We start from the raw sequence: 16422 nt of genomic DNA on the forward strand, positions 1-16422 counted from the left end.
GATGGATGAAAACTGAAAACTGAGTTGTTTCCTAGGAACCACTCACTGAACTACTGAGTGACGTTTCTGGGGTGAATTTCTCAAAACCAAAGTTGCTAACTACATGAGCTACTTTGCTGTTTTCAATGCATTTTCCCATTGGCAACTACCGAAGTTGCTAACAGGCTAACAACTTCTCTTTTGAGAAACTCACCCCTGGTCCCACTTCCACCCAGGGCTGGACTGGAAGTGAAAAATCACCCGGGCAGTTGGCTTAAACAGGCCCCTCGCACATGCAAGCCATTTTCGCTCTATATCGTGCTCGACTTAACACAATGTTTATATTGAAGATGGAACAATGGGCTGCTCCCTCTAAACTGGGGTGTCATCCAAACACACAAAACAAACCAAACACAAACAGTAATGGTCGGCCCACCGGGAAAATGCCCTGTATGCCAGATGAGCAGTCCAGCCCTGCTTCCGCTTCTAACCAGGAAGTGTGCACATACTGTTGTGTATTAACCCTTAATAAGCAAGCTTGTCATGTCGTGTTGTATTCCATTCCACAATATCCTCTTACTTAAATCTTTTCGGTCCCTGCTGTTCCACACCATATTAGATCTTACACATATTTGGCATGTATAATTACTCAAACTATGTCTGTTGCTACACCCATGTTGCTAATACAGAGATAAGCCATCTGACACTTTCATTATGTTTGTCATAATCTATGTCATCTGGGGCTAATACTACAAAGCTGGTTCAGGAGTAAACCAGGTTTAGTTAAGAGGTAAATCGTCTAATAGAAGACTCTTCTATTGGATGATTTACCTCTTAACTTAATTTGGTTTACTCCTGAACCAGCTTTGTAGTATAGACCCCTTATCTACTGCCGTGGTCCAGAGTGGTGTCTATTGCATGTAGGGGTTGGCGATGCATATGGCCATATTAAATCGAAAACGAGTACAACATCGTCTCGAATCTGCCAAAGTGGAAAAATCGTATAGATTGTCTTGCAGTGAGGATGTTTACTATCAGTATAGTAGAGTCATAATTGGAGGTTCCGTGACCAACCTCTGGCAACAATGTTTTGATGATTGATTTGACCTCTATGGACCCTTTAGAAAAGATTTAGCCCCCATGTCCCTCGCAAAAATCCCGGGCTTTTTTGCTAGAGAGCCAAATTCAAAATGGCGTCCAGCGGCATCTCTAAAAAATAACTTTTGATCTGGATGACCTAGAATCATGTATGAAGGCACTTTTTCATACAAGCCAACCATGAGGATTCCAAATCTGACATCATTTTGGTTATAAAACTTCGTTTTGACAGCGAAATTCAAGATGGCCGCCATCCAGAACAGTTATTTTCTACCTTTTTAGGCCGTCACCGCCAAAAATGATAATATTTGGACTGGGAACCTCCCAATTTGTGTGACTCCATTTCTCATGTAAAGATATTGAGAGAATAGCTGATCTACAAGCCCAGAATTCCTCACATTGTGGGGCGTAGTGGGCTTGTAGATGGGCTATTTTAACAATGTGTCTTTTTTGTAGGCTATTATTTGACAATTTGGCAGATATTTTAGCATTGTTTGATGATTACTTTGGATGCAGTGATGGTCTTTCACTTTGAGAGTCCTTACATTATGACCCCACCCCCCAAAACAGGGGGTCTTGACCCACAGGTTGAGAACCACTTATCTAGTTTTAGGTTTTTTTTAAAAGGCCTTCACGTTTCACATTTTCCAAGCATTCTTGCACAGAGAAGCCCGTTGAGGAACTCGAGGCAAGAGCTGCTGAAATGGAAGAAGTGCGCTCACAGCAGTGATCAACTTGGTTGAAGACAGTCAGTTTGTGAAGCTCCCCCAGCTGCAAGAACACTGTGTTGTTGAGGAATGTGTGGTCTTATTCAACACCAATGGCACATACAGGAAGACGCAGAAGAGTAAGCTCATCTCGAAGATCTCCCTCCACCCTGTTTTGATTTAAGAATCCTATCTTGCTCTAATTCAGTCGTTCTCAAACTTTTCCCATCATTTGCCCCTCAGAGGGTCTGGATGCCTCCGTGGCCCCTCCCCCTTTTTGTGGGGTAAAAATCACTTTTGGCTGGCGCTATCATAGTTATGTCTGACCTGAGGTAAATTAGTAAATAAATGGTTGCTCTAAGCAAGTACTTGTACTAGTACTTGTACTAGTACTTGCGCAAACTGATTTTGCGATTGCTGCGCAGAATTAAAGGAAAGGTGAGATAAAACAGTCGAATGCAGTGCAGATGTGTGTTCATTTCCTATTCTATTCAAATCAATGACAATGAATAATATAATGTTGGTGAGGGGGGCTTTAAACATATTGGCTTATTGGCCATATAGGAAATCTTTGGGGGGGGGGGGGGTTGGCAGATGTCACACGCCCCCCCTGTGATGCCTCCGCGCTCTCTATTTTATAGGCTGTGATGCCAACTTACCTGTAGGGTTCTATGAAAAAGGAAAATCATCAGTACATGATAAGGTGATAAAGAGCTCTGTGGCAAGGCAGCAACTCTCGGTTGCTCTCTGTTCACCTTGAAGAGGGAGTACAACAGCTGCTTGTGTTCACGATACAGATGATCTATGCAGACAAGAAAAGTAGCACCATGGCTGAAGCCTGTGCTTCCAAGTCGAAGACCATGAAGAGAAAGTCTTTTATCTGTCTCCCTCCATATGCAGACAGCTTATGCCAACTCTGTCCCAACTACTTGCCGTATCTAGTGTGCCACCCCACACTAAAGAACCACCCATCGCCACTCAAACATGGTTGAGAGTATAGCGTATAGCTTCCCCGGGTCCTGTATTCCCCGGTCTTTGTATGGGACTGAGGAACTACCGACCCTTTTTCTCAAAAGGGTCCCATGTTCCCCGCATTGTATGGCCCAGGATGCTTCACATGCATATCTCTTGCATGAACGGTTGCCATGCGTATTTCATGTCAAGTTTGCGAACAGTGGCAGCCTAACCCTAACCGTAACTCTAACAACAACCCTCGCTAGTCATGCGGCAGCAGTCTACTTGGAAGCAGCAGGAATAGAACCCCTTTTTGAAAAAAGGGTTCTAAGTTCCCCGGTGGCGGGGGGACATAGGACTCTGGGAACATAGCTCCTGGGCAACATAGGGCTGACCCTGGGAGCTCATACACTGATGATTTTCCTTTCTCATAGAACCTTGAGTTGGCATCATGGCATTGTGCAGCTACACTGTTTTATAGGCTGTCTGCCATCTCTTCTGTCAAAAGGTCACAGAAGAGGACCGTCTCTTTGTCTCTGTTAATGCTTAGCATGCCAGGAAGCTACCGTAGACATCGGTATATCAGCTGCATCAATAACAACAGGGCCACTACAACCTGACTGTCATTGACCATCATTAACAGTGAAGAGCTTCAGACTGCTCAATGGTGTAGTCTTTTTCTTGTTTTTGACACTACACAATAACCTTTTGAAAGACTTGGCAGATGGGAACTTGTCAATTTCATGTGCATGTATGTGCATTAGCTTACCATGTATGCGCAGGTCTCGTTCGTCTTCTTTTGTTAAGTATAGTGTATCGTATGGATCATTGGCACCGATGATACTGGGAGCATGAGAAGGCAAGGATGATGGATGACAGCTTTTGGGCATAGCCCAACCTACTTGTATAGGGTGCCGTCCTGTGTCTGCCAATCTTCTGCTGATGGAGTTCCCGTCCTCCAGATCAGGGGTTCCCAAACTATTTTTCTCTGCGCACCCCCTTGTATATTTCAATGTGGTTCGCCTACTCACCCCCTAAGCGAATACTTAGGTGTGCTGATGGCCACGCAAGTATGGATTCACTGCTCATTCACTGCATATTAAGCACAGTCGTTTTTGGGGAATTCTCTTTTCCAATAGCCTTGGAATTAAACTACACTTCAGATGGACCCTTCCAGCATACAATGCACCATACAATTAAAAACTACTTAATGTTCATTAATACTGGATAAAAAACTACCATATCCGCCATTGCTCTATTCAGCTTGCGCACCCCCTTAAGGCAGGCTGCGCACCCCTAGGGGTGCACACACCCCAGTTTGGGAAACCCTGCTCCAGATCATGCCTATGTCAATTAGAGCAAGATAGGATTCTTAAATCAAAACAGGGTGGAGGGAGATCTTCGAGATGAGCTTACTCTTCTGCGTCTTCCTGTATGTGCCATTGGTGTTGAATAAGACCACACATTCCTCAACAACACAGTGTTCTTGCAGCTGGGGGAGCTTCACAAACTGACTGTCTTCAACCAAGTTGATCACTGCTGTGAGCGCACTTCTTCCATTTCAGCAGCTCTTGCCTCGAGTTCCTCAACGGGCCTCTCTGTGCAAGAATGCTTGGAAAATGTGAAACGTGAAGGTCTTTTTTAAAAACTAGATAAGTGGTTCTCAACCTGTGGGTCAAGACCCCCTGTTTGGGGGGGGTGGGGTCATGATGTAAGGACTCAAAGTGAAAGACCATCAATGCATCCAAAGTAATCAAACAATGCTAAAATATCGGCCAAATTGTCAAATAATAGCCTACTAAAAAAAGACACATTGTTAAAATAGCCCATCTACAAGCCCACTACGCCTTCCAATGTGAGGAATTCTGGGCTTGTAGATCAGCTATTCTCTCAATTATCTTTACATGAGAAATGGAGTCACACAAATTGGGAGGTTCCCAGTCCAAATATGATCATTTTGGGCGGTGACGGCCTAAAAAGGTAGAAAATAACGGTTCTAGATGGCGGCCATCTTGAATTTCGCTGTCAAAACGAAGTTTTATAACCAAAATGATGTCAGATTTGGAATCCTCATGGTTGACTCATATGAAAAAGTGCCTTCATACATGATTCTAGGTCATTCAGATCAAAAGTTATTTTTTAGAGATGCCGCCGGACGCCATTTTGAATTTGGCTCTCTAGCAAAAAAGCCCGGGATTTTTGCGAGGGACATGGGGGCTAAATCTTTTTTAAAGGGTCCATAGAGGTCAAATCAATCATCAAAACATTGTTGCCAGAGGTTGGTCACGGAACCTCCAATTATGACTCTACTAGTACCAGAGTGATGTCTACTTAGTGTTGTTGTCTTCACTTTTATTCTTCACATTATTATACTCCAATTGTGCACTTTATGAATGGTATCAGTGTGTTAACATTTAATCAATTGCTAATTACAAATTGCAAGTATATAAAATGCCTGTTTTTATGGGGGTTTTTGGAATCGAGATTTTATGTTAAAAAAATCGTGGTATGATATTTTTTGCCATATAGCCCACCCCTAATTGCATGCTTGTTTCTTTTCCACAGCTTGCTTGCTTCCTGCCTACCTTGTGTGTCAGCCTCTGCGGATTACGTGCAGGCTTGCACCCTTGTCTGTGTTTGTGGTTTATGCATGTTTGCATGTGCTTTCCTTGTTTGTCTGTAGTTCAAAGCCTTGTACATAGTTAGTACATATTTGTGTTTTAAATTACGCTATCTTGGCCAAGACTTCCTGGAAAACTTTTTTAAAAATACATTAACAGGATAAATAAAGGTCAACTAAAAATAGGTTAATAAAATTAATTTGAGTCTGATCAAAGTGCACAGCACACCCGTCTTTGCTGAAGACCATTTGTGCTGACATTAGAGGCATGACTAGCATGTTTGCAAGTTTTTGTGCAGTTCTTTTCATATAATATGATGTGAATTCCTCAAAAACAGCAGCAACAACTTTAGAAATTACATTCTCAATACAAAATCGGGACGTGTTTGTAAACTGCTTGTATTTGTGGCGGAATGAGATCTGCCCTCTGGAGTAATTGCCCTGCATCTCCTTTCAGCACAGAATAAAACACGCACACACACGCGCACGCATGCACACACACACACACACACTGTCACAGAAGCACGCACACACACATTTTACTTCTTTATTTGTATTGACAGATATACATTTATCATGGCACAATCCAAATTTGGAGTCCTATACAGCACTAGAATCTTCTGCTCATAATGTTCTAAGGATAAAGGTGGCACCTGCGTTTCCATATGAAAAGGCTCCCAATGATGCAACATATTGAGCAAAATTTTACAAACTCGGGACGTGTTTCTAAACTGTTTGTGTTTTTGGCGGAATGAGATCTGCATTCTGGGGTAATTGCTCTACATCTCCTTTCAGCACAGAATAAAACACGAACGTGCACGCATGCACACACACACACACGCACACGCACTCGCACACACACACACAAACACACACACACACACACACAGTCACACGCACATGCATACACACACACACAAATATGTATATCCACAAACACACACATCCAAAACACATACTGTTTAACTGGACCAGCTGTCACTTAAAAAAAAAAGAAATTAAGATTTATTTTTCCCCCCGTCCGTGTACAACTCACACACCTTGTCACAAGTATGCAGAGGCTCACCATATAGTAATTCAAAAAGTAATGCAGATAGAATAATGTGCTCATCTTTCTCATTTATTTTTTCTATTAACTGTTACATTACTCAATCTAATACAGGAACTACATTTTTTTATTGTGTGACCAATTCATTATTTTAAGAAATTAGACTAGATTAGATGAAAATATGAAGAGTTCAGATGCAAAACCCCCTAACTCCATTTCTGAAGACCTGCAATTCTATATTTTTAGAGAACCCCGTTGTTGGTTTGGTTTACATGTATGTACTTGATAATACATATAAATAGTTATATTATATAAATAAAATTACAAAATAAGCAATTTTAGTAGCTTTGTATTAAATAAAAATGAATTAAGATTATTTTCTGAAAAGGCACTTAGGGGGTTTTGCATCTGAACTCTTCATATATTGTCAATACACTTGTATTATTGAATAGGGCAGGCAAGGAGAGCTGGATGTGGGGCACCAGACCTGTTCCACAGGTGCTACTCTTTGGGTGGGCGCTGAAAGTGGAGGGGGGTGATGTGGGGGGGCTTCATCGACCTGGAGCAAGACCAAAAATGAGAAGAGGTGTCAGAAAAACATACAAGAAAATGTAAAAAATATCTATATTTGTTTATTTATTTATTGAAATATACGTATACATACTGTATATACTATTTATTAGGGGTGGGTATTGGCAAAGGGTTCACGATTCGATGCGCATCACGATACACATGCCACGATGCGATTCTATCACGATGCATTGCGATTCATGTACTACTGTGATGCATTGCGATATTTACTTCAGTAAATGTGTAAAATACAGCTTATTTGTCAGTTGCTGTGTAGCTTTCATAAGTCAGTTCATTCTATTTAAGCATGTTATCATCTGGGAGAGAGCTTACATCACAACAGAAATATTACCTACTCTCTACTGAACAAAATTAACCCGTGGCAAATAGAATTTTATTGTTATCAAATAATCAATTGTCATGAATCCATGCAGTATATTGAGAAAATAAGTATCACGATACCTTGTCATGAATCGATGCATTGTATCGTGAAAGTAAGTATTGCGATGCATCGATATGACGATTATTTTGCACACCCCTACTATTTATACACTTATACTATTTGAGATAACCCAAAATGTGGTGATATAAGGAGCAGAGGCGCCAGAATCAGATTACAATACAACACAACCGTTGCCATTGACCGTGTGTTGTTATAGGCACACTGTTATTCAGAAATAATAGACGTGCAAACATTGGGGAGCCCCATCAGGCAAGTGAACGACGCATTCTACAGAATGACGTCAAGCCATGTAATAATGATAATAATATATATTAATGTTATTTACCGTATATACAGTGCCCTCCATAATTATTGGCACCCCTGGTTGAGATGTGTTTTTTAGCTTCCAATTATTTTATTTTTTTTCTAAATAATATGGGACCTTAATGGAAAAAAGAGAAAAATCCAACCTTCAATACAAGTGCATTTATTCAGTGGGGAAAAAATCCCACATAAAGAAATAATTATTTGACATCAAATAATGTGTGTCACAATTATTAGCACCCCTGGTGTTAATATTTTGTACAACCCCCTTTTGCCAACAAAACAGCTCCTAATCTTCTCCTACAATGTTTCACAACATGGGAAAAGACAGAAAGAGGGATCTTCAGCCATTCCTCTTTGCAGAATCTCTCTAAATCAGGGGTGTCAAACATACGGCCCGCGGGCCGCATCCGGCCCGCCAGAGGGTTCCATCCGGCCCGGATGTAAAAAAAAAAAAAAAATTTTTTTTTTTTTTTTTTTTTTACTTTTTTTTTTATTTTTATTTTTTTAAATGAAATAACCGAAATGCGCTATTACGGCCCTCGGGGCAAAATCGAGACCTGCATGACATTAACCCAATGGTCCCTCTGTTACACTGTATATAAGTTATGTAGTAAAGTGCAGATCACACTTCTATTATAAATAGTGAATTTTTACTGTAACAGGCATTTGATAAAGTTCATATATTATAGACCTCATATACAGAGATAAAATGTTAATACTTCTTATTCGTATTGTATTGGTATTGGTTGTAATTAAATAATAAATATAATTGGATTTGTATTGGTTCCTATTAAGCTCAAACTGGAAACAGGGTGTTAGAATGCGTGAAAATGCAGGAAATTAGTAATTTACATATAAGAAATACAAAATTTTCTGGGGGAAAACCCCCAGACCCCCTGCCAAAATGAACTGTCCCATATTTAATTAATTGACGGTTGGCAATGAATGAATGAAGTCAAGGAAATTTTGCATAGGATTATCAGTATTGCATTGCTTTCTACATATTCAACACACTTAAAACGTGATAGTACTGAACACTAATACTCTACTTTACCTTTTTTTTTTTTGCGATGTTACTAATGCGGCCTGCTTGAGGTCCACATGGGTTGTATGCGGCCCCCGGACCAAAATGAGTTTGACACCCTGCTCTAAATCATCCAGAGACCTGGGTCCTCTCCTCTGTACTCTCCTCTTCAGCTCACCCCACAGGTTCTCAATGGGGTTGAGGTCAGGGGACTGAGATGGGCCATGGGAGGAGCTTGATTTTGTGTCTGGTGAACCATTTCTGTGTAGATTTGGCCATATGTTTAGGGTTCATTGTCTTGCTGAAAGACCCAGTGACGACCCAGCTTCAGCTTTCGGGCAGAGGGCAACAGATTTTGATTTAAAATGTCCTGGTATTTCAAAGCATTCATGATGCCATGCACCCTAACAAGGTTCCCAGGGCCTTTGGAAGCGAAACAGCCCCACAGCATCACTGACCCACCCCCATACTTCACAATGGGTATGAGGTGCTTTTCAGCATGCGCATCTTTCGTGGTACGCCAGACCCACTTAGAGTGTTTGTTGCCAAAAAGCTCAATCTTGGTCTCATCTGACCAAAGCACACGGTCCCAGTTGAAGCCCCAATACCGCTTGGCGAACTCCAGACGCTTGCGTTTATGATTGTGAGTGAGGAAAGGTTTTCTCCGTGCATGCCTCCCAAACAGCTTGTTGGCATGTAGACAGCGCCTGATGGTTGATTTGGAGACTTTGTGACCCCAGGATGCTACCATTTGTTGTAATTCTGTAACAGTGAGCTTTGGAGATCATTTGATTTCTCTTACCATCCTCCTCACTGTGCGTGGTGGCAAAATAAACTTGGGTCCTCGTCCAGGCTTGTTTACCACTGTTCCAGTTGTTTTGAACTTCTTAATTATTCCTCTCACAGTGGATATGGGCAGCTGCAGTTGAGTGGCAATCTTCTTGTAGCCTCTGCCTGACCTGTGAAGGTCGACGCACATCTGCCTCACTTGTATGCTGTGTTCCTTTGTCTTTCCCATGTTTAAGAGTGGATAAGAGAAATGGCCTCGGTGTCACGTCATATTTATACCCCAGGGAAACAGGAAGTGATGAATTACTAATTAAATGTTCCTACATACTCTGGTAAACTTTGTAAACTACTGTAGAAATGACAGAAATGCTTCAATTATATTTATTTCCTGGGAATTGTTAAGGGTGCCAATAATTGTGGAACTGGTGATTTAATGAAAAATAATTATTTTTTAGTCAGGGATTTTTTTATTTTCTTACAATTCATTTGAGTTGAAGGCTACATTTTCCTACAATTTTCAGTGTGACGGTATTCTTCTGCAATAAACACTGAATTTATTTTAAGGCTTTTAACACATCTCAACCAGGGGTGCCAATAATTATGGAGGGCACTGTATATAAGATTCATGTATTAATATTAAGTGTGGTACATACGTGTAAGGAGAGACGGGCACGCCCACCACCAGTATGTGGTTCTTCTTGAAGAAAAGCCGCCACACGCCCTGGTGAAACCCGCGCATGTCAAGGTCCCACACATGCAGACACTGAGGAGGTACACACACACACACACACACACACACACACACACACACACACACACACACACACACACACACACACGTCACTGACTGAAATCAAGGTTTAATTGTATAGCAAGGTTGGCCTTAGGGTAGCCTCTCTCCAGACCTGTTGTAGTTAAGTCACAGCTTCGACAATACAGTTTTCACATGACTCGTCGATGAGAGCCGCCACTGTTACTGAAACAACAATTGCGTCGGCAAGTTCCTGGCTGAAGAACTTCCCTCTCCTACAGGACTAGACGTGTGTGTAGCACATAGAGCCTCCTAGCAGAGCAAAGTGGAACTACACAAGTCTGACAAGAGCAACAGCAGTGCTGCAGCAAGTAATCATCATGGCGGGAGTTCGGGCACAGATACTCTAGGAAGACCAGATACGCCACTGGTTGATTTCACGGTGTATTTCCGGTTGCCGAAACGAGGCAGGTTTGTATTAGTTCTATGGCAGATTTAGAACTGAAGGGGCAGTTCCACCCTTGTCCACGTGGTGGCCCGGAGACCAGAATGAATGGAGTCCTATGGCGCACAACCCCTCATGGTGCCTTTATCTCAGTATATGATTTTTTCTTGTGTAATTCGGATGTTGCTTTCGAAAGACTATATATAGAAAATACCCACGGCTGAGTTTTAGATCTTTTGAGCCACGCATATGCTTAAAAAGTGATTTTTAAGTGTCTATGACGTCACATCCTTAGCAAAATGCTAGCGAGTAGTGAGCAACAAAAACGCCTCCTGTAACAAATCAAACGGACATATGTGTTTTTTTATTATACTGTTGAGTGAAACCCTTATTGAAATCTCCAGAACGACATTCAAATCTGAGCTTTGTTGATGAGACCTGGGTGAAAATTAAGATTTTTAGCATCTTGCTCCATTGGGTCCCATTCATTCTGGTCTCCGAACCATAGAACTAATACAAACTAATACAAACAACTGGTACAATAGGGCTTAATAGCGAGTGGCTAGGCTGTTCTTATAAGGGCTGTGGTTCGGGCATAGTTCACGCACGCTCGTAGCGCCGCCATCACGTGACCCAAAATGACGCCACGCGCCCCTTCGCAAGCTCAAAATTAATGGTGTGGCGCGTAGTCCTGCACCCAACATTTTTTCTAACTTGGCGCCCGTCCACCAGCAGCGACCAGGTAGGCAGACAGGGCAAGAGACGACTAGACTACAGTTGCCTATAGAATAGTAGCCAAGATACAGCTACTGGACTACAGAAGGGACCCTGCATCGTTTTGAGGGTAATATAATGTCTTAGAGAGCTATTTTATCTTCTCACTTAAATTTGGTTCAGTGAAACAATTGTTTACTTTGTTCAGTAAAGCACGTTGTGTTTGACGATCTATTTTTAAATTATGCAGCCAGAACAATGCTCTCACCTGGCCTTGAAATGATGGCAATGTAGGCTGCAACAAAAATCTGTTTTATTGTGATAAGTGATAAGTCAGACGTTCAGTTGGTCTATAGCAGTACATCTGTTTTTAGAACTAGATCGCTAGAACAGGAATTGCGCCGCCACAGAGTGCAGTTTCTCTCATGAACAGCAGAGGGCACACTTCCGAAAATACAAGCAGAACTGTTTAATGGAGCGCATATGGCGCTTGTGAGCATGAACGGTCTGGCACTTTTGATGATGTCATAATGGTTCTCGAGCCAAATGGTGTGACGTATGCACCTTATCTCTGAATAGGCCTTTAGGCCTACTGTGTCTTTGTCACTTCCGTAATGGTGAATTCGTTAATCCACCTCACTACAGCAGCATCTGCACATCTGTGAAAAACCACTGGGGGCATTTAATGGGGTGCTTACCTCCACACGTACTGTGTAATGTCTATAACAGTTTTATAAAATCTTATATACAAAATGATCCAATATATATAAAGTTACAAACTAGCCCAGTGTGTGTATACACTGCATAGTATATGTATGGTGGGCATAGGAAATAGCATATCAATGTGGCCTGTTAGCTTGCCTCGGTCCTGGGATGCTTTAAGCGGAGATCATGCAGGATGAGATCCGCTTCCACCCCCTAAGTGTAGGGGAAATGTGGCTGGATGACCTAGTGAAATGGAGGAGTAGGGGGAGGTAGTGGGACAATTCGGACAGCCTTCGTGCATGCATGACAGGTGAAGGAGGGAAGGAGGATTTAAATTTGCACAAAGGCGGGAGCTAGTAATGACAGCTGTCAATCACTCTCGGACTTCCTCCAGAACTAAATTTATATAAACAACATTAGTCATGAGCCCCACCTGTGCCAGCTTTCTTCATGTGGCGGTGTGAATGGGCTATTAAGTAAGTGTATATACTGTATATATATATTTATATGTATATATGTACTGTATGTATGGGTTACCAGACGAAGCACTGGTATTCAGCTCCAGTTCCTTTTATGTGAAGTAGTCATGAGCCCCACCTGTGCCAGCTTTCTCCACGTGTCGGTGTCGGACACCTTCTCCATCTTGATATACACGGCATAAGTCTTGCCCCGAGTGTCAGGGATGAAGGAGTCCTCGCAGGGGTGCTTGGTGTGGTTCACCACCTGCGCATCCCTGTGAGCCAAACAATTGTAGAATATTACATTGCATTATATTACATTACATTATATTATATTATATTACATTACATTACATTACATTACACTTAGCCGACCCTTTTATACAAAGCGACCTACAGTTATTTACATGGTATTGGTTACAGTCCCTGGAGCATTGTGGGGTTAGGTGCTTTGTGTGTAGGGGGAGATAGGGGTACATATATAGTGCATCCGGACTGCAAAGACTGTGAAAGTCTGTGAAAGCTAAACCTTGGCCAACTTGTCGATTCATGACTGAAAGAGACTACACAAGGATAAGAAGGGTACGACCACAACGGTGCATTAGGGTCCGAATTGTAAAAAGAAAAAACCCTTTGAGGGTTTTTCACACCTGGTCCCTTTCAGCCTCCTAAGCGAACTCGGAGAAGTGACGGCATTTTTGCCGCATATGTGAACGCTCCAAAGCGTATCCAGACCCCTCGGAAGTGAACCGTACTGAGACCTTGGTTGACGTGGTCTCAGTTCGGTTCGCTTATGAGTTCTGACAAGTTACACTTGTGACTAGGTGTAATTACTTAAGGAGGGCTCTAGATCAGTGTTTCTCAACCTTTTTTAGGCGAGGTACCCTTTCAATTCATGAAAAATGTCAAGGCAGCCCAAACCAACAAGCCGTAACGTGGCATCGCATCCGATACCACACAAGCTTAGAAAAGTAACACATTTGGAGACGTCACACGACCTACGTTCGAAGTTGCAGCTGACTGGGGCGACCTATATTTACTTTACTGTGCGTAAATGGTAGATGAAAGATTCCACTGACTAGCATTAACTTATCAATTTAGACAAATATGTATTATATTACATAATTTATTTATCAGCCATGTTTCCGTGGCACCCCTGAGAGTCCTTTTGTTGTCGGTTCGCTTTTTGGTTCACTTAAAGAGGACTGAGTTTGGTTCACTTAAAGGGGACCAGGTGTGAAAACCCTATTAAAAACAGACCCCACCTTCTCTAAGTCCCCTGAATATAACTTAATTTTATTGCAAATGTATTTTCTAAGTTTCCTTTACAAAATATGTCATATTTCATGTGAAGCTGCATAACATTAAAACTATATCAGGGGCCGGATAAAACGGCCTCAAGGGCTGCAAACGGCTCTCGAGACATAGGTTCCCCACCCCTGCTCTAGAGCAGTGTTTTCCAACCTTTTTTGTCCTGCGTACCCCCTAAGCCATTTTGTCATATGATGAGTACCCCCTCGCCCTCACACATGCTCTGTTCCTCTATCCCAATGTGACTACACTCAATATATTTGCTATTATTACATTTTTCTGCGTACCCCCTGAGGTGTGCTCGCGTACCCCTAGTGGTACACGTACCCCTGGTTGGGAAACACTGCTCTAGAGGACCGGGTGTGATCAAAAAGATGACTGACACACCATAAAAGCCTAGCGGAACCAGAAAGAGCAGCTGGTTCTTTTCGTAATTCACTCACAATACGAACAAAAACAGAGCTGAGTCCTTTTGCTGTCGGTTCACTTTTTGGTCCACTTAAACATGACTAAGTTTGGTTCACTTAGAGGGAACTAGGTGTGGAAAAAACCCTTTCAAAGTGCTTACCTTAACAGCCTCTTTATCTCCAGTTCGTAGGCATCCTTTTTCAGACTGAGGGACATTAGACATGCATGTATTGCTTTAGTTCTCCAATTTAAATCAACAAGTCAAAAATAGTGTACAGCTGTGTATATACAGTACTATAAAGAATAAAAAAACTATACAAACCTAGTCACATTCTTCAGCTGGACGTTTGGCACAGTGTTAAGCTTGTGGTTCTTAAAATGTGATTCCTACACAAGGGAAAAAAAAGGTATGATCAAAAACACTTTGATAGTTTAAGTAGATGATCATGGGATTGAACACGAAGGATCGAACCGCGCACCATAGAGCAAAAATAGGTGTTTACAAGTGCAGACCTCCATCAAGGTGGATTAGTTTATCACAATATCAGATTGAGCCATTATTCATGCCAGTCTATTGTAAAAACTCCAGAACGGCTTGTTTTCGTGACAAAATTATTAAACCCTTACAGAAACATAGCCTATTTGCTGGAGGGAATAACTCAAAAGCATACTACAAATAGCTAATAAATGTACTGGATATTTGAAATTATGCAGGGTGTTCCAAAAAAAAATATATATATACGTACACACTTTATATCACTATAAAGTAGGTGTTTTCTAAAACTTAATTCTAACCACTTAATTCTCAAACTGTTGACTAAAGTCTATGCTATGATACCTGAAACAGTCACTGAAAATGATGCCATTGGAGCCATTGAAAGTGAATTATCAAACACAAATTCTCCTCTACTACGGTCTCATGGGTTGGGTGGGGGTTGGAAGGGTTTTTGTTTTGTTTTATTAGTCTGGTCTTGTTTATTAAGAGTTTTAGGTTGTTTGTTACACCTATGGGAAGACTCAAGGTTTTGTTTGTTATGTCCATGGAAAGGCTTTTTGTTTTGCTAAAAAAAAGGCTGTGTTGTTTGTTATGCCTATGTGTCTGCCTATGTTGTTTTTATTTGTTGGGTTTCCCTGCTGTTAGGCAGCTTCCGATAGCATTTCCCTTTCGATATCCAATGTAAAAAAGTAAAGTAATCACTGAATACTTGTCATTATCATCTGTAAAGATATTGAACAAAAACTTATCATCATCATTATCATCATTATGGCCAACACAAGGAAAAAGGAAGTAGTGTGTGATTGGCGTTGTCATTGGTGTCCAGACCAATTTGAGAAAAGCAGGTGAAAAAAACAACAAATTGATGTCTGTAAATAAAAGGAGCACTTCTGCCAATTTCAATATGCTGTTGTATTGCTCACGCTACCCTTGCCTTGTCAGTACCCGGTGATGCTGCATTTTTGCCTCAGCTTTCCAAGATCTGAGCCATTCTAATGGGGGCAGATTTTGTTTACATTTAAAGAATTCTTAACATAGGCCTACTCCAAATATTTTCCCAAAAGGTATCGCTGTTTGCTAGTTGTCTGGTGAAATTGCATAACCTTTTGGATGTTTTTGGGAATGAATCAAGATGGGGTTTTTTTTGTAAACAAACAAACTGCCCCCATTACAATGACCAGGATCTCGGAAAAGGCTGAAAAACAAAAAATCTCAGGTACTGACAAGTCCAGGGTAGTGTGAGCATAACAACTGTATTTTGAAATTGGCTGAAGTTATCAGGTAATTCTGTTTCAAAATTGAAAATTACATTTTATAAACACTTTCTTTATGATGATTTAAAGTGTGTATGCTTCTTTTGGCATGCACTGTAGAATGGTACAGAGAAGGCTACATACAGTATTTCAGAGGGAACGCACAGTAATATGTATGGGGGTGCTGTGGAGAGGCACCCTATTGAGGTCGGCCCATTGGTTAGCCAGCCCATTAGAAGCTCAATAAGTCATAGAGGAACTTAACAAGAATCCCATTGGTTCGACATCCCATTGTTTGGGTTTGGGCATAGTTTTAACGTGTG

At 41.5% G+C, this 16422-nt stretch overlaps 1 protein-coding gene across 1 annotated transcript in view; it reads right to left on the reverse strand.

Annotated features, from left to right (window-relative positions):
- Positions 1 to 6803: 6803 nt before the first annotated feature.
- LOC134468361 (protein O-linked-mannose beta-1,2-N-acetylglucosaminyltransferase 1-like) overlaps positions 6804 to 16422 on the reverse strand; it is a 39401-nt gene continuing 29782 nt past the window's right edge. The window contains exons 16-20 of the mRNA XM_063222288.1: positions 14673 to 14737; positions 14511 to 14555; positions 12771 to 12906; positions 10212 to 10321; positions 6804 to 6965 (exon numbers count right to left, since the gene is read on the reverse strand). Of these exons, the coding sequence (XP_063078358.1) occupies positions 6908 to 6965; positions 10212 to 10321; positions 12771 to 12906; positions 14511 to 14555; positions 14673 to 14737 (414 nt within the window). The 3' untranslated portion in view covers positions 6804 to 6907. The remainder of the gene's footprint in view (positions 6966 to 10211; positions 10322 to 12770; positions 12907 to 14510; positions 14556 to 14672; positions 14738 to 16422) is intronic.

Source organism: Engraulis encrasicolus, chromosome 18 (genome assembly GCF_034702125.1).
Source record: "Engraulis encrasicolus isolate BLACKSEA-1 chromosome 18, IST_EnEncr_1.0, whole genome shotgun sequence".
In the NCBI taxonomy this organism is placed as follows: Eukaryota; Metazoa; Chordata; class Actinopteri; order Clupeiformes; family Engraulidae; genus Engraulis; species Engraulis encrasicolus.